Source organism: Bubalus bubalis, chromosome 10 (genome assembly GCF_019923935.1).
Source record: "Bubalus bubalis isolate 160015118507 breed Murrah chromosome 10, NDDB_SH_1, whole genome shotgun sequence".
NCBI classification, from domain to species: domain Eukaryota; kingdom Metazoa; phylum Chordata; class Mammalia; order Artiodactyla; family Bovidae; genus Bubalus; species Bubalus bubalis.
The window spans coordinates 2,753,764-2,781,421 of record NC_059166.1 but is presented as its reverse complement, the minus strand read 5'-3'; the positions used below and the strand labels follow the sequence as shown (position 1 = coordinate 2,781,421).

At 47.8% G+C, this 27,658-nt stretch overlaps 1 protein-coding gene and 1 long non-coding RNA gene across 3 annotated transcripts; one reads left to right on the top strand and one right to left on the bottom strand.

Moving 5' to 3' along the window:
- Positions 1 to 3,624: 3,624 nt before the first annotated feature.
- On the top strand, positions 3,625 to 7,407 carry LOC102399927. The gene is made up of 2 exons (XR_003111796.3): positions 3,625 to 5,793; positions 6,072 to 7,407. It is a non-coding gene; the product is annotated as an uncharacterized LOC102399927 (long non-coding RNA).
- Positions 7,408 to 15,184: 7,777 nt separating this feature from the next.
- On the bottom strand, positions 15,185 to 27,454 carry MPC1 (mitochondrial pyruvate carrier 1). Of its 2 annotated transcripts, none has more exons than XM_006067037.3 (5): positions 27,260 to 27,454; positions 19,327 to 19,330; positions 17,065 to 17,161; positions 16,064 to 16,196; positions 15,185 to 15,712 (listed from the first exon to the last, which is right to left on the bottom strand). In XM_006067037.3, the coding sequence occupies exons 1-5, from the start codon at positions 27,328 to 27,330 to the stop codon at positions 15,688 to 15,690; spliced, it is 330 nt and encodes a 109-aa protein (XP_006067099.1). In that variant the 5' UTR covers positions 27,331 to 27,454; the 3' UTR covers positions 15,185 to 15,687. The 2 variants fall into 2 exon arrangements, with proteins under 2 accessions (XP_006067099.1, XP_044779949.1); XM_044924014.1 differs by lacking the exon at positions 27,260 to 27,454 and adding an exon at positions 26,677 to 26,692.
- Between the last annotated feature and the right edge of the window lie 204 nt (positions 27,455 to 27,658).

Below are 27,658 nucleotides of genomic sequence, written 5' to 3'. Positions count from 1 at the left end.
GTCTGACACACCTGAGTGACTAGCACACACACACTCACTTAGAGGAGGTGTACCGAGACTCGACTGTGGTTTCTCATGCTGACACCTGCCGTGTTTAGCAACAGTAGGTGGTTCTGGCTCACAGACATAATCACTGTGGTGTCAGCCTGAGGGAAATTTTCTATTTCCATATTTGCATATGTCTTTGTGATTCTGTTATAAGGAAGAGCTGCCCCTTCTCCACTGTATGAATGCGTGTGTATGTGTTCAATCATTCATTCATTCCTCATTGATATGGCTGTGGACTTACGGGTATCGATTTTATGCTATGGGATAGTAATTACTGTCATTGTTTATTTTGTTGCTCAAATTGCCCCATATTTCGCCTCTGGGGCTCCTGTGGTCTGTCCATGTTCCCGCATCGTTTTTTGAGCACTTGCTTAACTTGTGACACCATAGCATGTTCCAGGCTCATGGTGTGTTTTCCCAACACCACAGTGAGTTAACCGTTTTGCAAGGAGTCTTGCTTCCTTTATTGGAGACTCATACTTAGAAACAAATATCTGGCCTCCAGGTGTGCCCACTGTCCTGGGGGTGTCCTTGCCTCTAGGCTACCCAAGCAGACAGAGCTGGGGCAATATGTGGACCCCTTGAGTTTATTCCCTCGGCTCCCATCGTTCCCTCCTCCTCTTTGCCTGAATCATAGCGTCTTTTCCTGACGGTGAGAAACCTGGTTTTCATCCCCGCGTTGTGTTTACATAGTTGCTCAATCCTAGATTAACCGCACTGCACTTCAGAGTGTGTTGCCCTTACCCCTGCGGGAAACACAGTTCCGAACGACAGTGAAATATTTGAGCATGGATCGCTCTGTCCTGAGCTGCACCGTGTGGTCAGTAAACCGTTTTCCAAACGTATCAGGTTAGTGATGGGTTCCTCTGGAACCGTTGTGTCCCAGCCGGGCGCCCCACATCTTGGCCGATTCTAAGTGCTGTTCTGGGGAAGTCGTTCCAGACACACAGCGGTCTCTCTCCCCTCCCCCTCACTCCCCCGCCCGTCCCCACCCTTCCCTCATTGGTGACTAATCTCCTGTCTGATTTATGCATCTGCATTTCTTTTGCACAAAAAGCAGATGTGTTCTTTCTCCCATCTCCCTTCTCTCTTACAGGAGGACAGGATACTAAATACTCTTGTATTTCACTTTTTTCACTTAGCAGTATATCTTGGAATATCCATATCAGTTCTTAGAAGTCCTCATTTTTTTAACAGCTGAATAATGCTGCTTTGTGTTCAACAGTTTTCTCAATGACTACTTAGGTTCTTCCTACATTTTTTCAACAACAAATAATGCTATAATGAATAACAATATATATACATATACTCACACATGTACACACACATATACACACATACATGTACACATACATACACATTTTGATTATACGTACACATATATACATCTGGTGGCTTAGGGATAAACAATGCACCTGCCAATGCAGAAGACTTAAAAAATGCAGGTTTCATCCCTGGGTGGGGAAGATCCCTTGAAGAAGGAAATGGCAACCCACTCCAGTATTCTTGCCTCGAGAATCCCACGGACAGAGGAACCTGGTGGGCTGCAGTCCATGGTGTCACAAAGAGTCGGACACAAGTGAGCAACTGAGCACCCAGCCCCACATACACATAAACACTTGCATACAGATGTATATCTGGAGTTAGGAGTTAGCTACTACTGTATAGCAAGTCACTTCCAAATGTAGTATCTTAAAACAGCAGCTGTTTATCACTTTACAGAATCTGCTGATCAGGAATCCACACACAACTCAGCCGGGTCGCCTGGCTCTGGGTCAAGGTGCCAGCAGGAGGTGGTCTCACTCAAAGGAGGACCCGAGTGCAAGCTCGCCGGGCGGCTGTGTGCGGGATGTGAGCCCTCTGCAGCGCTGGGCTGAGAGCCTCACTTCCTGCCTGGCTGGAGGCCGCCCTGAGTTTCTGGGTTGTCTGCAGTGGCTCACGGCTTGAGTCTGTCTTCCATCCCCGTGAGCGAGCAAGGCAGAGCAAGACCTGAGTCACAGTCTTTTTGCAACCTAATCTCAGATGTTGCCTTCTATCCCTTTCATCACATTCTGTTCATTAGAGGTGCGTTACTCCCGGTAACTCAGATGGTAAAGAATCTGCCTGCAATGTGGGAGACCTAGGTTTGATCCCTGGGTTGGGAAGATCCCCTGGAGGAGGGGATGGCAACCCACTCCAGTATTCCTCCCTGGAGAATCCCATGGACAGAGGAGCCTGGAAGGGTACAGTCCAGAGGTCGGACACAACTTAGTGACTGGCACTTTCACCAGGTCTGGGTAACACTTAAGGAAGAAAGGAGCGTGGGGCACAAGCCCCAGGACGCAGGGCGCCTGGGGACCGTCCAGAGCCTGCCTGCTGCAGAATGTATCTTCAGGGCACATTCTCAGAAGAGAACTGCTAGTTCAGAGTGTGTGTGTGTGTGTGTGTGCCGGTAGGTGGATCACACAGATTTGCATCCCCACCAGTCACGTGTAAGAGTGTGTTTGCCCACAGCCTGGACAGTTGGGTGTACCACCGGACATTTCTATTTTTACCAATCTGACAGGTGAAAAAATAGTATTTCAATGAAAAGACATGTTCACAGTCATTCATAATGAAATCAAAATAAAACAACATTGAAACACTGGTGTTTTCCTTCTGTACTTCCATATCATATGTGAAGAGACTTTTTACTTCTTCTTTGCTGATGCTTACACCTACAATTGGATACTTTTTATCTAACTGCATTGCTGAGCGTGTACTGTGTGGAATGGTTGAGAAAATGCCGGGCATACCTTACTTTGACCTTCCTGGTGGGTCAGATGATAAAGAGTCCCCTGCAGCGCTGGAGACCTGGGCTTGACCCCTGGGTCACAAAGATCCCCTGGAGGCAGGCATGGCTACCCACTCCAGTATTTTTGCCTGGAGAAACCCATGGACAGAGGAGCCTAGCGGGCTATGGTCCGTTGGGTCGAAAAAAGTCAGATACTACTGAGCAACTAACACACTTTTACCTTGTTCTTTATGTTAGTAAAAAATGCCTCTAAAGTTTCTTCATTAAATAAGGTGCTGGCTTCAGGACCAAAGAATATCTATGTTATTATTATTATTATATTAAGAAAGTATCTTAAGTAAGTAATTTTTATCAGGAATGGTTCTGAATTTTGTCCAAGACTTTTACCGCTTCTGTGGACATAATTATGTCTTCCTGGATCTGTAAAAATGTGTATAATATTGATGGATTTTCAGATATTGAATCAACTTTGCTTTCCTGGAAAAACTCACACTTAGTCATGACAAATTATTTTCTCAATGTGGTATTGACTTCTACTTGCTAACATTTTATTTGTATTTTTGTCACCCTCTAGCCTTAATCTTGGAGAAGGCGCTGGCACCCCACTCCAGTACTCTTGCCTGGAAAATGCCATGGACGGAGGAGCCTGGTGAACTGCAGTCCATGGGATCGCGAAGAGTCAGACACGACTGAGTGACTTCACTTTCATTTTTTACTTTCATGCACTGGAGAAGGAAATGGCAACCCACTCCAGTGTTCTTGCCTGGAGAATTCCAGGGACGGGGGAGCCTGGTGGGCTGCCGTCTATGGGGTCACACAGAGTCGGACACGACTGAAGCGACTTAGCAGCAGCAGCAGCAGCATCCGTAATCTTTCAGTATATTTCTGTTTTAATCATGCCTCTTCTAGACATCATATTATTGCATATATTTTTTCTATATTCAATCTGTCTTTATCTTTTATATTTGATAAGTTTTGTCTATTTATAATGATTATAGTGACCGTATGTTAGGATTTGGTTTTGTGATCTTATGCTTTGCTTTTATTGAACTTTTTTTTCTTTTTTGCTTCTTTTTATTCTCTTTTCCTGCTTTCTCTTGGTCGTTTTGAGTTTTCTGCCAGTTTAAAAGGTTAAAGATTATATTTTTGTTCTTACTGTGGCTAACCTCAATTTAAAACCTATAATTATGCATATTTACCAGTCGTAGTAAACTTGGTAATATCTTACTGTGTCTTACAATTCAGGACGTTTTGCTCCTGGTTTTGGTCTCCCTCTTCCTTCAGCCCCCATGGTGCTGATACCTTAGTCTGGACTGCTGTGGACACAGTCTGTTCCCCACCTGGTTCCTATCGTAGACCTTTCCTAGGCATTTCGTCACCCTCAGCTCTGTGTCTCGTATAGCAGTGCCCTGGATTTGTCTCTTTTCGTGTCTGAATCCTGCTTCCAAGAGCCTTTTTCAGTGGATGGCAACGTTTTTGAGGCTTGTATGAGTGAGAATGTTTATATTCTCACATCTGAATGACAATTCAGACTTTAAAAAGCTAACATTCGAAGCCCTTTTCTTTTACTACTTTAAACCCATTAAAGGACGTGTTACCTGGCAGCACGGTGGACAAGTACCCACCTGCCGATGCAGGGCCACGGGGTTGACCCCTGGTCCGGGAAGATTCCTCATGCATGGAGCAGCTGAGTCCACGCGCCACGGCTGCTGAGCCTGGTGCTGGAGCCTGAAACCGCCACTACTGAAGCCCATGCAGCCTAGAGCCCGGGTGCGGAAACCAGAGGGGCCACTGCAGGGAGAAGGCAGTGTACACCGCGACTAGAGAGCCGCCCCATTTTTCTCTGCAGCTAGAGAAATCTGGAGCACGGCAGTGAAGACCCAGCACAGCTGAAAATAGATAAAATTATTAAAAAAAACCAAACCCATTACACCAGTATCCTCTTGTAGTGTTTTCCTGCCAAGCTGTCTCTTACTCCTTTGCAGGTAGAGTGAGGATAAAATTCAACCACGAAGCTTCTGCGAGTGGAGGGGCACTTCTAGGAATGAAGCTTGGGCCGCAGATGGAAACCAGAAGGGCCTCGCGTACATGGAGACACCCTTCTCCGGGGGACCTTCCCAACTCAGGGATCGAACCCAGGTCTCCCGCATTGCAGGCAGATTCTTTACTCGCTCAGCCACCAGGGAAGCCCAAAATGGAGACACGGGCTCTACGTACTGGCTGGTTGTTTAATCGCTTACACGTGCATAATTCTCTCTCTCTGGAAGCCTTTAGAGTCTTCTCCTCGCATCTGATGTTCGTGGGTTTTGTTTTAGCACTTCTTGTGTGGATTTGCTGTCGTTCCCCCATCTATGAATTCTTTCCGTGTGATCCTGTCTTCCTCCCTCCCTCCCTGCCCCGCACCCTCCTCCTCTCTTTCCCTCCCTCCCTCCCTTCCCTCAGTCTGTGTCTCTGTGACTCCTGCTGTAACCTCTCTTCTGGGCTTTTTATTGTAGTCAAACCTAGAGCTACTCATCCTGCCTACAGGAGCTGTTTCAGTCCAAGTGAAATGGATTTATTATCGCAAATGTTTTAAAAGGCATTTTGCTTTATTCCCCTATCTCCAGCACATTTTAACGTTCAAGTGCTTCTGCAGCCGTAGGCACTCTGGGCCTGGGGAGTCAGGAGCCCCACCCCTCGGCCTTCCTGAAAGGTATTCGCCTTTATGATCATTAAAGGTATTTCCAGATGCCTGTGGCGCTAACTGCTGTCTCTCCAGGAATTGCGGACATGAAGTCTCAGACGCCACGTTCCTCGTCTCAGGATGGCTAGAGCCCCTGACCACAAACAGCAGAATCTCCTTGGACCAGTCTAAGCAGAAAAGGGATTTAGTAAATGCTACAAGATCCGTCAGAGAATTGTGCAGAATGGGAGTGTGTTTTAAGACTGTGCTTCCAGGACCAACACCTGGGCGGTGTGATGGGCGTGGAAAGGTGAGAAAGTGGTTCCCCTGATCAGTGGCGGGGCCTCTGCTGCCAGAACCAGCCCGTCTTCTCAGTGACGAAGCTGCCCGCACGCGGGCCCGTGCAGTGGACGTTCTGTGAGGAGCCTGCTTCTGGGGCGTGCACGTGGGAGGCCTGGGGGGGCAGCGGGAGCCCCAACCTCGCCCCCTGCCTGCTGGCTGCCAGGGAGGCCTGTGAGGAAACGGGAAGTTTGAGAACTTCCTAAAATACACAAAGGCTGCTTGAATCCCTATGGGCTCTGGTTACAGGAGAGGTTCGCCAGGAGCCCCCAAGGAGCCTACAAGCCAATGGAGGAGGAAGACCAGCAAACCTCCGAGAACTGCCCCTAGGAGGACGGGAACAGACCCCAGATATTACGTCCAACCTAAGACAGCTCTGCCAGCCAGGAACATGCTCACATTTCCCCGCGTGCTCGCCTAATTCTCCCATCTGCAGGAAAAGGAAGCCTTTTAAATTAAATTTGCAGAGTTGTCTCTCATATGTTCAAGAAGTCTTCAGATTATTTTAAACACGCTGTAAGCCTGCCAGTTCCACAGAGAGATGACCTCATTGATCAGGGGAGCTTTCAGAGCATCCGTTTAGGAAAAGCAACTGCTAAGATTCAATGCCCGCTCAGGAGGCTTAGGTACCCAAACTGTGTTGAAAGACTTACTCTTTGCTCTAAGTAGCAACTTCTGAAAACTGTAATAAACAACTGTGAGGTCATGTAATTCTTAATTAGAAAGGCTTTCAGAAGAAAGGGGAATGTGCTTGTGTTTAAATGAAGCAAAACTGGAAAGACTGGATGCAGGCACTGCAGACCGTCATTATCACCTACACCATCGTGTTGCATCTCCAGCGCTGCTTTCCAGACGCCGAGGACGGATGTCGGCAGGCCCAGGGCTGGTGACAGGAGCCTGCTTTAACAGCTTCACCCGTGCTCTGCTCTCACTCTTGGCCAGAAGCAAAGACACTGCAGTGAAGTGCAGTGAAACTGACCGCCGCCCGCGCTGCCTTCCGTCCGTCTCGTGCTGGCCTTTACCTCCCTCTTGGCAGAACTTGTGCCAAGAGTGGCGCTGCAGTTACAGATTCAGCAAATACAGTCAGGGGATCTTGGGGTTTTGTTTGTGTTTTTAAGTACCTAACTACAATTATTATAAGGTTTGAGGTGGGTGAACTACTTAGCGGGTATTTGCTTATGCTAGAAAATATATGTGCGGATGCAAGCTCAGTCACTTCAGTTGTGTCTGACTCTTTGTGACCCCATGGACTGTGGCCTGCCAGGCTCCTCTGTTCATGGAATTTCCCAGGCAAGAATACTGGAGTGGGTTGCCATTTTCTACTCCAGGGGATCTTCCTGACCCAGGGATTGAACCCGTGTCTCTTGTGTCTCCTGCATTGCAGGTGGATTCTTTACCCGATGAGCCACCAGGGAAGCCCAGAAAATATACAGAGGAAGCAAAGCTTGCATTTTGGCTTTTGAATGAAGAGAGGATTTCAGATCCAAAAGAGAGAGAGAGAGAGCGAGCGAGCTTGCTTTTACACATGTTGTTTTTGCTTATCCTGCGGAATCTTTCTAATAAAAAAATATTTTATTTGCTTGGCTGCAACAGGTCTTAGTTGTGGCATGCGAACTCAGCTGTGGCGTGTGGGATCCAGTTCCCCAACCAGGGAGCGAACCCAGGCCCCCTGCATTGGCAGCACGGTCTTAGTCCCTGGGCTGCCAGGGAAGTGCCTATCATACAGAATCTTGAGACCGTCTGTCTCCTCACACTGCCTACAAGAAAAGTAAATGGACTGCACAAGGTCTAGAGGATATCATCTGAGAATTATGTGAATGTGTGCAATGTAAACCTTGGTGTGAAAATACAGGGCCTAGTGTGCAGAAAATTTGGTTCAGTTCAGTTCAGTCACTCAGTTGTGTCCGACTCTTGGCGACCCCATGGACTGCAGCCTACTGGGCTCCTCTGTCCATGGGATTTTCCAGGCAAGAGTACTGGAGTACTGGAGTGGGCTGCCATTGCCTTCTCCGAGGTTGTAACATTACTAGAAACTAAATATCAAAAGGTAGAGTTGATTTGTTTAGCCAGAATCCTTGAGTGTAGACAGACCTCACCGTCGACACTGAAGAATTGACGAGATCATAGATACTGAATTGGCTGGACGGTCGTGTGATTCTTGGCCTGATTTCCAGTTTCCTGTCCTGGGAACACGAGCCCAGAGCTTCCCCTTCTAAGAACTACCAGCTACTGGAATGCAAAACCCTTCACACTGAGAATGCACGCAAACACCTGTGTTGGACTCTACATTGGGTAAGTGTTCACGTAGCAGAGAGGAAAGACTGTCTCCAGTGAATCTAGAACTATTACTTGGAACTTACATATTGAGGACATGCATTCCAAGGACAAAGAACAAGGGTAATTGCCAAGCTGGCGTTCAGTAGTTTCATTGTTTGCTGTAATAATGGAACGATTGAGAAACTACTTTTATATTGTTGGGTAAAACAAGTAAGGAATGAAATGCTTGTGTTAGAAATAATGCAATTCGGTATAAATGATTCGATTACAAAATGAAAGAAATTAAGTAGAAGTGCTCTACAAGCAGTGACGTGAGCTGCCTCCTGAGAAGCCTGCGCGCAGCTCAGGAGGCAGCAGTTAGAGCTGGACGTGGGGCAACACACTGGCTCCACATAGGGAAAGGAGGACGTCAAGGCTGGATACTGTCACCCTGCTGATTTAACTTCTATGCAGAGTACATCATGAGAAACGCTGGGCTGGGAGAAGCACAAGCTGGAATCAAGATTGCTGGGAGAAATCTCAATAACCTCAGATACGCAGATGACACCACCCTTATGGCAGAAAGAGAAGAGGAACTCAAAAGCCTCTTGATGAAAGTGAAAGTGGAGAGTGAAAAAGTTGGCTTAAAGCTCAACATTCAGAAAACGAAGATCACGGCATCTGGCCCCATCACTTCATGGCAAATAGATGGGGAAACAGTTGAAACAATGGCTGACTTTATTTTTTTGGGCTCCAAAATCACTGCAGATGGTGACTGCAGCCATGAAATTAAAAGATGCTTACTCCTTGGAAGAAAAGTTATGACCAATCTAGACAGTATATTGAAAAGCAGAGACATTACTTTGCCAACAAAGGTCCATCTAGTCAACACTATGGTTTTTCCAGTAGTCATGTATGGATGTGAGAGTTTGATTAAAAGGAAAGCTGAGTGCCAAAGAATTGATGCTTTTGAACTGTGGTGTTGGAGAAGACTCTTGAGAGTCCCTTGGACTGCAAGGAGATCCAACCAGTCCATTCAAAAGGAGATCAGTCCTGAATATTCATTGGAAGGACTGATGCTGAAGTTGAAACTCCAATACTTTGTCTACTTGATGCGAAGAGCTGACTCATTGGAAAAGACCCTGATGCTGGGAAAGATTGAAGGTGAGAGGAGAAGGGGACAACAGAGGGTGAGATGGTTAGATGGCATCACCAACTCAATGGACATGAGTTTGAGTCAGCTTCGGGAGTTGGTGATGGACAGGGAGGCCTGGCGTGCTGTAGTCCGTGGGGTCTCAAAGAGTTGGACATGACTGGGTGACTAAACTGAACTGAACTGAATTCAACAAGAATTGACAGGGAAATATCAGTGTGAGCGCATGATTTTTTTTCAAAGTCCTTTTGAGTGCTGTGGGCTGAACTGGCCAAGACACCCTGTGCGTCCGGCAGCAGGAGGGAGCTGGGCTGGCGTGTGGGTTGCCTTCACACTCCCCACCGGAAGAGGGGGGTCTTCACGATGGGCTGGGAAGTCGGGGCGCTCGTGCCGGGCTTAGTGCGATCAAAGCAGAGAGACTTGGACAGGGGCTCCCAGAGGCCAAAATGATACCATTGAACCGAAAACAGTAAACATCATTGACGAAAACATTTGGTCTATGACAGTTCCTGAGTCGGCTCTGCTCAAAAGGGAAAACGGAAAAAACATGTCAAAATAATCTGTTACAACTGAAATGGCTACTGAACCAATTATACTCGAAAAATCGAGCAGAAAAGGAAAGAGTTGAGTATTTATCCTGCTTCTTCACTGGGGCCCATGTCCAGGTGTAAGTGAATAGTTTAGTTAATGGAATAAAGCGCTACCTTATAGCAAAGCTCTGATAACTAGACATAGAAAACCACTGTCCAGCTGCCCTTGTGACTGTCTAGGTAAGAGTTACCGGTTGGGGCCAGTACCACCCTTCCGCCCCCGGGGTCAGCCTCTACCCTCCTCGCGCCCTGCGGCTCCAAGGCCAGGACCCTGCCTGGGTGACAGACGCCTCGTGTGACTCTGCTCCATCCGCTCTCTCCAGGCCTGAAAACCGAGTTCTTCTGAGACAGTGACAGGCTGTGGAAGCGCTCCCGTGTAACTTCGGGTTTCGGGACCTCAGATTGTGTGACTACTTGTGTTTTGGATACCCTCAGCCAAACCCCCTGCACAAACACATCTGAGAAGATGGCTGAGAAGTCCCGGATGAAAACGTAAGAAGGCACAGTCCCTGAGCCCGGCCGGAGGTCCCAAGTGGCCCTGTGGCGGGGGGAGCAGCCTTTGGAGGAGGTGGGCGGCATGGCCAGCGAGGCGGGAGGAATGTCACCAAAGGGGCCTGTGGATTTCCCGGCCGCCACGTCTGTGCTTGGGACGTGCAGGTCCAGCCCAGGGCAGTGCAGGACACTCGTCACGGCCCCAACCTCTGCCCCGTGACCCGTCAGAGAAAGGAAGTGTCCTGTGGACGAAGCCCTCGTGGCCCTTTGACACGTGACAGTCGACGTCACTCATCATGAAAGTTTCACAGTGCAGGCTTCGAGCCCCGCGTTTTATTATTTGAAATGAACAACATTTTGAGCCCTTGAGTATTATTTTCACACAGAACATTATACGTGGCAGTTTGAAAAATTGAAAATGTGTTGCTACTGTTGACTCAAAAAAGATGTACAACTAGAGAGTTGTGAGTTAAGTTTTATTTAGGGCACAATGAGGCCTGCAGCCCGGGAGGCAGCATCTCAGAGAGCTCTGAGAGTCTGCTCCAAAGTGGCAGTGGGGAAAGTCAGTATAGAAGGTTTTGGTGAAGGGGGAATTCACTACTGTGAACATTTTACAAAAGGTTTTTGTTAGTCATGAGGGTCTGGCATCACCATGCAGGGATTTAATATGTTTCTCTAGATATGCCAGGATTGAGATCATAAAATCTGTTCCTAAAAACATTCAACTATCTAAAGACCCATCCCACCAGATTCCCTGGAGGACAGAGTGCCTCCCTCCACCCTGAACTCCCTCGGGGGGTGTTGGAGGTCCACAGCTATACCAGCACGGGGTTCGATCTCCATAGAGGCAGATGGCAAAGGCCTTTGTTGTTCTGGCACTGGCAATGCTCTTGGTAAGTGCCAATTTGTAGTTGACACTACCAACCCAAACTTGGGTCTCCTCGCCCGCACAGTAAAGCCAACACACTGACCCTGGGCTGTGGGGAAGGAATGGGCAGTGTTCACTGCAGGTTGATGAGCAAGGAGTCTGGACAGCTGGTGCTCCAAACAGCCCAGCTCCCTGTGGGTTTCAGCAAAGCATTTACAGGCCAGATGAGGGAGGGGGTCCCAGGGAGTGTGATCAGTTCTCTGATTGGTTTATGGTGAGGTCACAGGGAGGGGTCAGGTGTTCACATGATCAACCCTCAGGCACCGATATGTCTGGGGACCATGTGCTCTTGGTCTAGTAGTTGACTTCTTCCTTTTGGATGGGGTTTAAAAAAAATAGAGGAAAACAACAGAATGGGAAAGACTGGAGATCTCTTCAAGAAAATTAGAGATACCAAGGGAACATTTCATGCAAAGGCTCGATAAAGGACAGAAATGGTATGGACCTAACAGAAGCAGAAAATATTAAGAAAAGGCGGCAAGAATACACAGAAAAACTGTACAAAAAAGAGCTTCATGACCCAGATAATCACGATGGTGTGATCAGTCACCTAGAGCCAGACATCCTGGAATATGAAGTCAAGTGGGCCTTAGAAAGCATCACTATGAACAAAGCTAGTGGAGGTGACGGAATTCCAGTTGAGCTATTTCAAATCCTGAAAGATGATGCTGTGAAAGTGCTGCACTCAATATGCCAGCAAATTTGGAAAACTCAGCAGTGGCCACAGGACTGGAAAAGGTCAGTTTTCATTCCAGTCCCAAAGAAAGGCAATGCCAAAGAATGCTCAAACTACTGCACAATTGCACTCATCTCACACGCTAGTAAAGTAATGCTCAAAATTCTCCAAGCCAGGCTTCAGTAGTACATGAACCGTGAAATTTCAGATGTTCAAGCTGGATTTAGAAAAGGCAGAGGAACCAGATATCAAATTGCCAACATCCACAGGATCATCGAAAAATCAAGAGAGTTCCAGAAAAACATCTATTTCTGCTTTATTGACTATGCCAAAGCCTTTGACTGTGTGGATCACAATCAACTGTGGAAAATTCTGAAAGAGATGGGAATACCAGACCACCTGACCTGCCTCTTGAGACACCTACATGCAGGTCAGGAAGCAACAGTTAGAACTGGACATGGAACAACAGACTGGTTCCAAATAGGGAAAGGAGTACGTCAAGGCTGTATATTGTCACCCTGCTGATTTAACTTGTATGCAGAGTACATCATGAGAAACGCTGGGCTGGAAGAAACGCAAGCTGGAATCAAGACTGCCGGGAGAAATATCAATAACCTCAGATATGCAGATGACACCACCCTTATGGCAGAAAGAGAAGAGGCACTAAAAAGCCTGTTGATGAAAGTGGAAGAGGAGAGTGAAAAAGTTGGCTTAAAGCTCAACATTCAGAAAACGAAGATCATGGCATCCAGTCCCATCACTTCATGGCAAATAGATGGGGAAACAGTGGAAACAGTGTTCAGACTTTATTTTACTGAAGATGGTGATTGCAGCCATGAAATTAGAAGACACTTACTCCTTGGAAGGAAAGTTATGACCAACCTAGATAGCATATTGAAAAGAAGAGACATTACTTTGCCAACAAAGGTCTGTCTAGTCAAGGCTGTGGTTTTTCCAGTGATCATGTATGGATGTGAAAGTTGGACGGTGAAGAAAGCTGAGCGCCGAAGAATTGATGCTTTTGAACTGTGGTGTTAGAGAAGATTCTTGAGAGTCCCTTGGACTGCAAGGAGATCCAATCAGTCCATCCCAAAGGAGATCAGTCCTGCGTGTACATTGGAAGGACTGATGCTGAAGCTGAAACTCCAATCCTTTGGCCACCTCAAGAGAAGAGTTGACTCATTGGAAAAGACCCTGATGCTGGGAGGGATTGGGGGCAAGAGGAGAAGGGGACGACAGAGGACGAGATGGCTGGATGGCATCACCGACTCGATGGACATGAGTTTGAGTGAACTCCGGGAGTTGGTGATGGACAGGGAGGCCTGGTGTGCTACGGTTCATGGAGTCACAAAGAGTTGGACACGACTGAGTGACTGAACTGAACTGAACTAGCATCCACGAGACAGCTCAGGAATGAGCACCAGAGACGTCATCTGGGGGCTTGTGAGGGGGGCTCAGCGAAGGACCTGGAGGAGGGGGTCCACCCTGGAAGGCCCATCAGGTCCTGCTCCATTGGGATTTTAAGAGTAATCACATTTGCACCAAACCGAGCCCTGTGTTTTCCTGTTTTAGTTATTGCCGTTGTTATTACTCTGCATGTAACCGTATATACGGTTAACATATTTAGATATTCATGTTGGCTTGGTGTTCTCTACTCACACTCCGCCCAATAACCAGGTGCGATGCCCTGCGGGCACCCTGCAGGGAGCAGGCACTGCACCTGGAGGGCAGATCAAATAGCCACCACGCTCTGTGATAACTCACTTCTCATGTCGCCTCCACACAAGGCTTGGTACGTTCACAGGAGGAGCACAGAGCTGGAAGGCCCGGAGTCTGCGCTCCCAGGAGGGTTCCGTCCAGCCCGCTGGGAGAATGAAGTTTTAATACCATTTGACCAGCCTCTTTGATGAGATTTTCACTCACAAACGGAATGCCCGCTTGTTCTGAGTGTCCTTTCTGCTAATGATTCACGGGTCATTTTAAAGGAACCGAGAACCTTTGAGAGAGGAAGTCTGGTTCTGGGACACAGCTGTGTTAGGAGTTGGATTCCAGCCAGCAATGCTGCACCCGCAGCTTTTCTCATCGTTCTGGGGTCCTGATGTGTGTCCTCGCTGGGACTCTGCACAGACCCCGTCGGGAAGCTGGCCCCCAGGGCCCCTCAGCACCCTCTCTGATGTGGGCCGTGCACCTCGTAGGGCCCATGGGCCCCTTCCCCGAGCCCCGTGCCCAGCACACACCCTGGTCGTCCATGTCCACTCAGGGCAGAAGTGGCCCTGCCGGCCTGTCCGCGTTTCCTCAGCAGGTGCCCCAGGTGTGAGAGCTAGCAGATGGTATCAGTCTCCCAACTGACACCTCGAGCTACGCGGGCTCCTTGCTGGCACTAGAGATGGGTAGGGCAGGTTCTCCAAGGTGCAAGGGGGAGGGGAGGATCCCAGAGCACAGACTACCAGCGGTGGCTCTGGACTGGACAGGCCGTGAGGCTGCTTCATATGCTCCTGGGCGGTGTGTGTTGCTTACAAGTTGTTACGTGTGCAACCGGTCCAGCAGGAGGCGCTGTTTAATTAGGCCCATCCAGGCTCAGATCCAAAGTTCCTTTCAACCACCCTCGCCTGCAGGCAGCCCGGAGGCATGAACCTGACCGAGGGGGTTCTGTGGTGGATGCAGCCTGGAGGCAGGAGGCCCCAGTCACACGGGCCCCCTGCCCCCTTGCCTCTGGTTCAGCGGGGACAGGCTGGCTGAGAAGACGGGACACAGAGCCTGTGGACTCCTCTGTCCATCGGCCTCCCTCGTCCATGACCGCCAGAGCACAGCAAACCTGCTCCCGTCTACGGGGCAGTGTTAGAAACCCCAGCCGTGCTGCATGCTGACCCGAGGCGTCAGGACAGGCTCCTGGGGCCGCCCCGCCCCTGCCCGGGGTCAGCCTCCCCTTCCAGTGCCCCGCACGGCGCTGGCCACGCGGTGTTGACGCGTGCCGGGGGCCTGCAGTCCCCACGGCTTCCCCGGAAACAGCACGGGTATGCCCAGGACACCTCGGCAGGGTCCAGGTGCAAGCCCGGGGCACCCACTTTCCATTGCCTGCCCACAAGGCAGAGGACACTATGAGCAGCAGGGACTGGGGGTGCCCTCCGGAAACAGGCCCCGACCTGCCACTGCCCACAGCCGGCTCACCCACTTTCAGGGAGCTCCAGTTTTCACCTGTAAGTGTCCTTTCTGGGATACAGTTCTTCAGTTTCTTAACAAACACAGCAAGGTATTTAATCATACTCATTTCACAAATATTTAAATCATTTATTGTCATTAATTTACAGCATTTCAATATACACACTGCACGGAAGTACAAATAGCTTTTCAAACACTGGCAATGTGCTTTCCGGTATGCGGCCAGCTGTCAGCCGGGTCATGGTCATTAAGGATATGCCTTCTGAGTACTTAAATGCTAATGGTTACAAATTTTGTTCTCTTCAGTTTTTCACTAAGTATATTCTTACAGATAATACACATATTGCTGCAGATAAAACCTTCATTGAGAATTATTAAATTGATTGCATATTTGTGCTACTCTTTCTGAAGAGAAGAAAATATTCAGTACTCATAAGGCAGCAGAGAATTGGTTTACGGACTCTGCTATGTCTAGAAAAATAGTCTGGTTAGTAAAAATAGCATTCCGCGTATTTTCCTCAGCAAGACTATTCATGATGGTGGAATCCGTGACTCGGCAACAGCAGCTGGCGATGCAGTCCCTTCAAAGGCCGGTTCTTCATCTCCCGTTGTTACGCTGATGCCTTTTTAGACATCCTGGGAAGAAGCACAAGGCAAAATCCAGTGAGGAAACAACTTCTCCACCAGCCTCAAAGGTCAGGAGGGCTTTAAGAAAGGTCATGGAGAGCTTGGTGTACACTTGTTTCAAGTCAGGATTTTACAGAAACAGTGATCTCCTACTTCATGCCAACGTTCCTGTTTTAATCAGTGACTTTTCACTGTGCTGTATTAACCGCCCAATCACTGTTTCAAATTCTCGGCATAGTTTTGCTCTGAATCAAGTCTCCCCAGCTGCGGACACACTTCTGTCCACACCCACACCCTAGAGGTTTCTGCTCTACTCCGCCCAGCTCCTCAAAGCACAAAGGGTGAGAGGGGTCTGCTCACTCGTGCCGGATCAGCCGTCCTCCCTGGATGAGCTGTGCTACTTCGTTGGTGGCGTGGCAGGCGAACAGGAGCCAGTTCCGAGGCTGCACCTTGTAGGCGAATCTCATGAACGTGAGGGAGTAACAGCAGAGGGCTGTCAGGACACAAAAGACAGAGTGTGACTGACGGCCGCCAAGATCGAGGGCTGCTGGGCTGACTGCCTCAACACAAGAGCCTCTTCTGCTACAACCTTTGCATGCTTCTGCAAATGGGAAACTCATGAGATGGTTTGCCCCGCCGCTGGGCACACTGTTGTTTATTAAAGTCAGTGCGCGGACATCAGTTCTAAGCTCCTTTTCTGTCCCCTAGAGGTGTTTATGGAGAAGGCAATGGCACCGCACTCCAGTACTCTTGCCTGGAAAATCCCACGGACAGAGAAGCCTGGTAGGCTGCAGTCCATGGGGTCGCAAAGAGTTGGACAGGACTGAGCGACTTCACTTTCACTCTTCTCACTTTCATGCATTGGAGAAGGAAATGGCAACTCACTCCAGTGTTCTTGCCTGGAGAATTCCAGAGACGGGGGAGCCTGGTGGGCTGCTGTCTATGGGGTCACACAGAATCGGACACGACTGAAGCGACTTAGCAGCAGCAGCAGAGTTGTTTATAGTCTGTTATCTGAAAGAGCTGCCATTTAATCCCCTCAACATGTTTTACGGTCAAATATTAAGAGTTTCAAGTAAACTTAAAGATACTTTTTCTGAATAAAGCTTAAGAGGACACACTCTTTAACTGGGGTACTAAATCTGAAAGGCAGACAGGACCCTAACAAATACTTCTAAACACAGGAGCCCAGTTTCTCCCTTCTGTGTGACGTAAGGTCTCTTGAAGCCAGCAGGCTCTCTGTGGTACTTTCTAACGTGACTGCAGTATCTGGGGCAACAAACTTGAAACGTACGCAGGAGCTGTATCATGCTATAATTATACATAAAAATCCTCCCAGTTATTCACATGTGCATCCTTACCAAATGTCATCCGCCCACTGATAATCTCTGGGGACTTCTTCATGTCATTGATGGCGGCAATGGGAAGACCCCAGTTGGCTACTGGGCCCCAGAAGTGCTATAAAAAATGAGGAGAGAAAGAAGAGGAAAAGTGAAGATGGAGCCATGAACAGCTGCAACTTCTACTTTAGATGGTAACTCGAACTGTGCGGTTAACCCTTGGGTTACCAGGCAGGCAGGCGCTGGGCTGTGCAAGTGCTGGCCTATGAACCAGCGGTTCTCACAGGTGAGACCCCAAACTGAAGGGAGCAGGCACTTTACCAGATGACAGTTAAGTAATCTCTGATTATCTCATTTAGAGAATTTTCAAATGAGATCAACTTCTTGCATAATTCAATCTTGCCACAACTGAACTTAAACCTTGTTAGAACTATTCTCTGCAATGTTTAAATCTACCAGAACTTCTTTTTTCAAGTTTTCATTAAGATATGTGTCAGTATCTCTTAAAATACAGACCCTAAGTTGCATACTTTTTCTGAAGAAAATAACTTAGAAAGGGAAGAAACTGCTTTCCGTTCATATGATCATATTCAGGTCAGAGAACCAAAAAATGTATACTTGGAACCTCAGATAGTATGAAATAAAGATTGAAAAATACTTTTAAAATAGCAGCAGCGCCTATACTTAGGAAATGGACCGACCGTTTCTCACCTGCAACCCCAGCCATCACAGGCGCCAGAACTTAGTCGTCCATGTTGGACAGCAGTGGCAGCCAATTTACTTTACTTTCTGAGGCTGAAATAAGCCCAGGGGCTTTCCCTATTAAATTAAAACTTGTCTTATTTATGCACAACTTGCAAATAATACTTGAAAGTATGAAGGAGGGAATCCCTGGCGCCAGTGGTTAGGCCTAAGTCTCTCACTTGGGAGGCCCAGGTCTGATCCCTGGCTGGGGAACTAAGATTCCCACAAGCTATGCGGCATAGCCGAAAAAATAAAAGTAAAATGTGAAGGAAACCACACGTCATTGGCTAAAGACCCTTTTTGGTTATCAGAACATTAAGCAGTGCTTTATTTCTGCCTATCACAGCATTTAAGATAAATTTAGACTGCAGAATGCATTTCTAGATCTGCATTTTTTAATACTGACCAAGATTCATTAAAATTCAAAACCTCCTAAGAATGAGAAAGAAGGGAAATGCAAAAAAAAATAAATGAGAATTACCTCTGTCATGATCTAACACTTTGAAATGTTTGCACGGTACGCTTGACGCGCGCACGAGGCCGTGCCTTGGGAAGCTACCCAGCGTCAGCGCTGTCCTGTGCCAGCATGCTGGGAACTGCGGCGTCCACGTCTGAGTTACGGACCCCGGGACTTAGGCACAGCTGCTGCACAGAACCTCTGGGGTGCTGGGGTGGCTAATTAGTCCTGCTTTCAGACTGGATTCTGTTAGATACGCACGGCTGAAGCTTTCCTAGTTCCGGTGTCTGGATGGGGGCTGGCCGCGTCCCTTCTTCCTCACCCTCCAGCCCTCCAGTGACACAGTGTCCCCCCTCCTCACCTGCCTACTTCAGGGAGGGGCCTGTGCTTCCCTTGTGGCCCCTCACTTTATCCCACATCATCTTCTTCTCCGCCTTTTTTTACCATGTCAGTCTATTCCCATCACCTGCTGTTTAACTGTTTCCCATCACTCTGTTCTGTTCAGCGACCTCTGAGCTACACATCACGCACACGGCTCCCTGCGGGGCTCGGCCATGCCAGGCGTCTGCATCACAGCTGTGGCCAGACAGTGGAGGCCTCGGCGTGAATCTGAAACCTGAGGCAGGCCGGGGACTTCCGGTCACATGGCAGTGCTCACAGTTTCACTGGCCTGAGTGTAGGGTCATGTGACACAGGGTTCTGCAAGTCAAGGGCTGTATATACACTTGTGGTTATAAGCACTGACATATACCTAAGATACATTGCTTAAAAAGAACATAAAGGGCAAACATAATTTCAACACTAGTTACGAAATTATCTTTTCTATCTAGTACGAGGCTCCAGTTGTCACTCCAGTTGTCCACTGGAGTAACGTCTGGCCTCTGCTGCAGATGCTTGTAGGTCAGTGCTGGTCCTCTAGGGAAGTCAGCGTCCAGAGGAGACCCCGAGGACCCAGGGGGCACTGGAGGCGCCCCCGGCCCGAGGCCTGCAGGATGGAGGCAGGATGTGCTATTTCCTGTCCATAACTCTGCTACGGCACAAAGTCTGCAGAAGCCTTGAGCGAAGGAGAGATAGGCTCTTACCGTACTATTGCGTGAGGAGCCGCCGAGGTTTGGACAGGAAAGACATAGGGAAGAAAAAAAAAAAGATCAGATGCTTTGAAACATTTCAGTTTCTTTAACGGCACACGTGTCCACGTCTCAGTAACAGAACAACAACACAAGCAGCACATTTTTAAAAAAGATGATTTAGTGATATTTCCAACAATAACCTTGACCTAATGAAAGTAAACCTTAATTTTATCAAAAATAAACTAAATCCTTAAATCCAGGCTATCCAATAGGAATACAATGCAAGTCACACACAGGAGCCACATAAGGAAGTTCAAGATTTCTAGAAGCTGTGTTCACAAAAATGAAAAACAGGGGTTAACCTTATTTATTCCGATGTTTCAAAATATTTTAATTTGGACATGTAATCAAGAACAACCTCACAATGAGGCATTTTACATTCTTTTTTGGCTCTAAGTCTCTGAGATCCAGTGGGCGCCAACACTCCCGGGACACCTCAGCCTGGACCGGCCGCCCTCCACAAGCTGCACGGCCACTTGGGCTGGGGGCTCTGACTGGACAGCACGGGCTTCAAGGGAACATTTGGAAACAACTAGTGGACAGAAGCACAGTGCTGCAGAATTCTATCCACAATGAACTTTCCACTCTCACTGACTAACAGGCTATCACCAGAACATAAGCCCCTAAAAATAGGCGTGTAATTCTATATCTGTTCAGACTGAAACTCTGGTCCAAGTGACAGCCAGCATTCACAAGGCATTCAGACAATGTTTGCTGAATGAAGAGAAAAATCTTTCAATGTTAAGTGAATTGTTTTCCTGAATGTTAAAACTAATGCCATTCATAAATATGTCGCGTTACTTTTATTACTGAAAGGGTAGTTCTTCTTTCCAGGATATAGCTGAATAGTTCTGTTAAGGCAAACTTTTATTAAAGTGCACCTTACTTCCCTGGTGGCTCAGACGGTAAAGCGTCTGTCTACAATGCGGGAGACTCGGGTTCGATCCCTGGGTCGGGAAGATCCCCTGGAGAAGGAAATGCAACCCACTCCAGTACTATTGCCTGGAAAATCCCATGGACAGGGGAGCCTGGTAGGCTACAGTCCATGGGGTCGCAAAGAGTCAGACACAACTGAGCGACTTCACTTTCACTGAAAGAATCACTGGAATAAAACGATAAAAATCTTTATACACACAGTCACGCCCGAAGAACTCATCTTGTCCTTTTGTTCTTGGGCATGTCGCGCAATTCCCCCAGCCAGGAATGAAACCCGCGCCCTGCACTGGAAGAGGAGTCTCAACCCCTGAATCACCAGGGAGGTCCCTCCTCTAGTTGTTTCGAGTTAGGGCTCAAGGAAGTTCTAATTTTCAGCATGAAAGTTCTTGCCAAAGGTGCTAACAATACACTTCAAGTAGCTTGCATTATGAAATACGACCAGCCTAGAAAGAGCCCGTCTTTCACAGGTAGGTGAGCTGTTTTCACAGATGACATTTCCACTGTGGAACAAGCAGGTCCCGGCTGAGCACAGGGCTTTACTGGGGCAATGTCCTGAGCCGCTCAGGGCAGGATCTGGCAGTTTACAGGCTGCAGTCACCTCTGGGGTTGCTCTCCTCTGTTCAGGGTCTGAACACAGGCCTTTTATTCATCGATCAATGACCAATGGCTGTTTGGTTTTTTTTCCTTACAAATATTTTCAAAAATATTCCAAGATGTAGTTCTTAAAATCCAAAATGTCAACTTGATAATTTAGTTTTCAATTCAGAACTCTCTCCTTGGATTCTACAATAGTTCAAACTCTACCCTATTTTACAACAGGTGACCTTAGGGCAGATTATAGAGGAATGTGAAGGAGGAATTAATTTCTGCCACCATTCCCTGCTCCGTACAAAAGTCCTATGTGAAACTGATCACAAAAATAATGTTGATCATATCACTTTAATAGTGGTTTAATGATTATAAAACGACCTTGAGAATAAAACTGTTCTAAACATCTTTGGGAAATACAAAAATCCATAACTCAACGTCTCTTAATTCTGCGTCAGAGTTGTCCAAAACGTGAATCAACTATCAGTCAAAAAATCTAAAAAGGACATTGGTGCAGGGCCAAACTAGAAAAGAAAAGTCTCCCAGTATGTGTGAGTATCTGTTCTAAAGAAAGATACACCTAAAAGCACACCAACTGCGCCTGGGGACAGGGACGTAAACTGGAGAACACCCTCTCTCTCCACTCGGGACGCGCCTGCACTTCCGTGAAGGTTAAAAACCTCAGAACAAAACAAAACAAAACACCCTCAAAACAGATACAGGTTTTCCTGGTTCACTTGACCTTGAATTTTCGTGAAGGAGAAACCAGGTAAGAATGTTGATGGAGGGACTTCCTTGGTGGTCCAGTGGCTAAGACTCTGCACTCCCAATGCAGGGAGCCCCAGGGTTGACCCCTGGTCAGGGAACAAAACCCCATCTGCCCCAACTAAGATCCCACCTGCCCCAACTAAAGACCCTACCTGACCCAACTAAAGATCTTGCACAGCCAAATAAATAAATAATTTTTTAAAAAAGCAGAATGATAATGGAGGTGACAGAGGAGGAGGACCAGGACCACCCTAAATAAACGTTACCTTCTGTCCCTCCTTTATCTGAATGCTGCTCGTCTGGTCCCAGGTCTGTCCCACACCCATTTTTATTTTCAACAAGTCTCCTGGGTGCTGCCAATTTGCTTCCTTTTCCTAAAATTACTGACAGTAATTGTTAGCTTTCTCTGCAAGTACTCTGGGTAATTTAGGTAATTTATAACTTGCTTATACAGTACTAAAAGGATCCTAGCATAGTCTGTCTGTATCGCTCCTGAGAGAAAAATAAGATTCTGAGATATTCTAGACCGCAACTCTCTTAGAGGCTGAAAATGGTGATCACCATTTCATTTATTCTCACCAACTTTTACCTGATTTTCTACTTCAAGTTAAAACCAGGGAGTTTTTACAAATCATAATGTGTGATATTCAATTGGTCAAAACTAAACTGGAAGGGAGAAAAGAGACTCTTGTGGCCAGTTCTGCTTCAACACTCAGCCTCAGAAAGTGTTTGCAGGTCATTTACATGACAGGGAAGCAAAGCCAAGGGCAGGGCGTAGAAGCTCGTGGCAGAGAAGGGAGACACACACAGGAGAAGGGGGTGCAGAGAAAGCACTGACACCTTCTTTTCAAAACCAGTTTTGTGCATAACTACTTCCCTTCAAATCTTAAATAGACATTCCTGTTTTGGCTTCACAACTTTGGCGTCCAGAGGGTCTCGACATCTCAACTTTTCTGCGTGGTTTGAGTCTTAGTTTTCCCATAAGGCCAGCGAAGTGCTGGACCATCTGATGTCTGAGGACCATTCAGCTCTAACATTCTATTCTATTTGGAAAGATTTCTGTTTTCCCCTGCAACTTCTCCCTTGGGTATTAAGTATAAATTCTTAAAGCTCTCCTGGAAGCTTAGAAGTTAAAATTAACAGAATTTATTAACTGGAGAATACTCACTGCAAACACCCAACTTACCTGGGGTTTATAAGAGCATGCTGACTGATAAACTGATTTTCTGACACTCATGATCTAGGCTTACTTAAGAAGACCTCCTTTGCACGTATGTGCACATACACATCCATTCACTCCTCCAGGAAGGGGATAAATCCCTGGTATAAACATGCACAGACTGACAGACCACAAAACACACATCCTATCTCCAAGCTTAGCTGCTCCTTCAAATTTATTTTTCTTAATTCAGGAGGGAGAATGAGAGAAGAGGACCCCCCTGCCCCCCCAAAAAAGCTATCTTCTTTTGCTTTCCACTGAGAAGGTATGTGAGGAAATAGTTTATTCTTCTTTAAAAAGATAACAGAATAGAGATCCAGAAAGTTCTTGATTCAAGATTTTCATTACGGTAAGAAGAAGTCAGGGAAAGGAAAGCTGAAAGGCACCAAAAGGAGAGTACCAGAAACCCAGGGACTAAGCATGGAATATTCATAAAAATACGTTAATAGAACATTTCCTTCGGTAAGTATACACAGCACTATGCTGTGTCATCAAACAGTTACCGAAGCACAAAAACCAAGAAATTTGTCGAAGACGACACAGCTGGAAAGCAACGGAGCTCGGATTCAAACCCATCATCAAATTCAGTACTAGGCGCAGTGATACTGCCAGCCACACAGCAGAACCATTGCAACTACGTCATGCTTTAACACCGAGGCCCTATTCTGACGTCCCAGTTGTCCGAGTAATGCCTTGTAGAGCTGTTTTCATCCATACCAGATCCAACAAAATCCACACACTGCCTTTGGTTAGAGCCTGCTCTTTCAACTCAGGTTTCTTGACCAAAAAAAAAAAAAATCAACATTTTAAAATACACTTGAAAATTCACTTCAGTAAGAGAGGCATTTCAATCTTATTCAGAAAATGTAACTGACAGGAGTTTATAATCTATGTGAAACATGATTTTGAATTTTTGCTGCAGATGTCAACTCTGTCGTTAATAAGATGACTTTAAAACTCTACAACAGCTTTACTTTGGAAAACCTCTATACCCCTTTGGCAGGCTGTAAGAAGGCTGGAGCTCTTGAGTAGTCCAGGATTGCAAAGAATGTAGAACTGATGAGATGAGCAGGCACAGAACCCCATTTCTGATTGGAGGAGAATATGAAATTGTCTTCTTATTGCTTCATTTGCTTTTCCAGAAGCAAAGCAGGGGCTGTAAGGAAGACTGGAAGAACAAACAGGAGAAACACCCCTCTAATAAGTTCTGGAGAGAGAAGTCTGTCTTTCTAGGGAAAAAAGCTAAAACAAGAGCTTCTGATGAAACTTTTGATACCAGTCCTCAAACCTGTCCTCAATCACCACTTGGCAGGCTGGCATGAGATCCCACTGCTGCCAAGAGCAGCAGAGCAAACAAACCCAGAAGGACACTCGCTTCCTCCGCTCAGTCCACAAAAGTATTTCCAGGTGAAAATACACAGCTTCACACCTTGTGAAAATGAGGGAGACCCTGTAAGGGCTTTCTGGGTACAAAAGCCCCTCCATGCCCCCACTTCTTGTTACAGAAAAGGGCTTTAGTCTCCAAGGCCTTCCTGAAGTTCCCAAGGGCAGATTCAGGCAGTTACTAATGGGGAAAGTGAGGAAACACAGCAAGAAGGAAATGGCAGCAAGAAAAGTACTGAAAGAGTAAACAATATTTCAGCAACAAACCAAGTCCTAGCTCCTCCTAAAGGGATACACACCACAGTCTAACACAGACCTTTGAGCTGTTCTGCAGGAAGCAAGACCCCACCCTCGGTGGGGGTGGTGACTACATCCCCACCACGAGAAGCTGGAGCTGGGAGGTTGTCATCACGATTCCCCAAACCACCCGGTTACGTCACCACCCGCCAGTCAGAAGTCCACAAGCTGATCACACACCCTGCAGCCCTCGCTCTTCTGTTTCGTGTCTTTAAGAACCCTTTCTTGAGAGTCATCTGGGAGGCTGGGTCTTTTGAACATGAGCCGCCCCTTCGTGGTTTGCAGGGACCCTGCAATAAACACGGCACTTTCCTTTCCCACCATGCCGGGTCAGGAGATTGGCTTTGCTGTCTATAGGGTGCATAGACTCAAGCTCTGTTCAGCAAAATCCACATTTATGATTTTAACTTTTCCCATAACAGGAAACTTTTAAAAATGTTTCTGCTACAAAGACAGCAAGATATAATAGAAATACACAGTGATTTGGGGTTTCCAACTATTTTCACACCCCTCATCTGGTTTAATGTTCTCAACAACCCAGTGAGACAGGACATTGTGATTAAGCTCATTTCATAGATGGGGTAAATAAAGTCCACTGGGATTGACTGCTGGGGATCCCTTGGCCTGAAGTTATTCTTTGGAATCCCACCTGGGAGCCAAACCTCGCAGCACTTCCCTGGACACTGCGATTCTCTTCCTCATTTGGTCGGAGCTTAATACAATGAAAGCAATGCTAGAGAAGTTATACAAACATTAAAGCTACATGAACTTAACCTCTGAAAAAAGGTCACACACATCAAAGCATTCAACTGAAATGCTTGGCTCTCAGTCACCTATCTAGTAGAAAAAATATAAATTTAGAAAAGTGGGCTAACTCTCCTCCTTGAAAATACATATATTCTACAAACTCTTCCTAGGTGATCCCCAGCATATTTCTAATGTGGGTAAGATTTTATTCTTAATTACACCATACAGCTTTATCCTTAGTTGTCCTTAACTATTAGGAAGGCTCATCCACAGGAGAAAACATCAGTAAAACCTAAGGCAGTATCTGAAGCCATAGGGAACCTTAACTGCAGGGACTAAGCACACAGCCTCACATGACTACTTTGCTCAGACTTTCCAGGACATTAACCTGATAAATACTGTACTCCACAGTACCAAACATCTATCTTAATTAACCACAGTCCTATGCAAGTACAGAAAGTTTTTTTTTTTTTAGAAAACACAAAAGTGAAGTTCTTAATCCCAAATTTACGGCAGAAAATTATTTTTCTTACCCTACTGATCTTTAAAATTAGAAGTAAACAGTATTTGCAATAAGATTCAGAATTTAAAAAAAATATATATATATTTCTACTGGTAAATGAAGCTGCCTTCATACTGTACCCTATGGATCGTTACACTTTTTAGCTGTCATTGAGTGAGTGAGTGAAGTCGCTCAGTTGTGTCCGACTCTGCGACCCCATGGACTGTAGCCTACCAGGCTCATCTATCCATGGGATTTTCCAGGCAAGAGTACTGGAGTGGATTGCCATTTCCTTCTCCAGGGGATCTTCCCGACCCAGGGATTGAACCTGGGTCTCCCGCATTGTAGACAAACGCTTTACCGTCTGAGCCACCAGGGAAGTCTTTTAGCTGTCATTACCTCTTTACTATATTAAACTGTTGAAAAACACTGCAGTGCTCAGTTTACCTAGGTTTAAGAAAATCACACAAATAAAAACTAAAATTTAAAATTATTCTCCAGGGAAGAATACTGGAGTGGGTTGCCGTGCCCTCCTCCAAGGGATCCTCCCCACACAGGGAGTGAACCTCCTGCGTTGGCAAGCCGGTTCTTCACCAGGAGCGCCACCTCGGAAGCCCCCAAATAAACTATATAAAACGGCTTTAAAGTTTTTATGAAATATTTTGAAATACAAAGCAGGCGTCTCAAGGCTAGAGATAGAAATAAAATACAGAAAGTGTCTTCAGGCCTTTCATCCCGCCAAAGCCCTTTCTACCTGGAAAGAATCAATGGAAAATACCATGTAAAAAAGCGTGCGCTTGGTTGGCAGAATATTCGTCTGTAAAACTGCATTGGATATGAGTCCCTCCCACCCATGCCTGACCTCCTGAGGCTGAGAAACGCGAAGGACGAGTCGACCCGGCGGGCTCGGTGCCCTTGTGGCGGAGAAGGAGCCCTGGCCCCCGCCGCTCCGCTTGCCCCGCGCGACTCCAGGGCGCGCCCTCTCGGCGCCCGCCCGCCGCACACCTGCCGGGCAGGTGCCGGGAGGCGGAGCCCCGGCCCCCCTCGCCGGACCTGGCCGGCTCTCAGCGCTCGCCCGCGCCGGGGCTCCACCTGCGCCCCACTGTCCGGAGGCCCCTGCGCCGCGGCCCCCCAGCCGCCGGCCCGCTACCCCGGGACCCTGTTCGGCTGACTGCACTCCCGCCCGCCCCGCGCCCCTAGTCACGCACGCCATCGGCTCCGGAGCCCGGAGCCCTCTGAGGGTTCAGGGTCCGGACGGGGGACTCGTCCAGGGTCTGGCCCTGGGGAACTCGTCCAGGGTCCGGTCCCGGAGGACTCGTCACCTCAGGAGTGACCGGACTCCCGCCCGCCCCGCTGCCCGCGGCGCCCCTCGTCACGCGCGCCATCCGCTCCGGAGCCCGGAGTCCTCTACGCGTCCAGGGTCCGGCCCCGGGGGGACTCGTCACCTCATGAGGTAGTCCCGGAAGTCCTTGCTCCGGACATAGTCCGCCGCCTTCCGCACCAGCGCTCCTGCCATGGCCGTGCCGGACACCTAGCTGCCCGCGGTGCCCTCGCCGCAGCTCCTCGGATCCCAATGACACCCGGCGAAGCGGACAGCGCGGACACCGCACCCTACCGCCCGCGCGCGTCACGACAGCTCGGCCCCGCCTTACGGCCGCCGCCCGGCTCTCGGCCTACTGGAGGGCGCTGAGCGCGAGACGGCGGCGCCGATTGGCTGGCGCTCGCCGCACACCTCCGCCCCGCCCCTCAGAGGCGGTGCGCTGGGGGGAAGGGGGAGGGCCGCTGCCGTAAAACGGCCGGGGCCCGGCGGCGATTGGCTAGCGGTTGCTAGGCAGCCGAGCGAG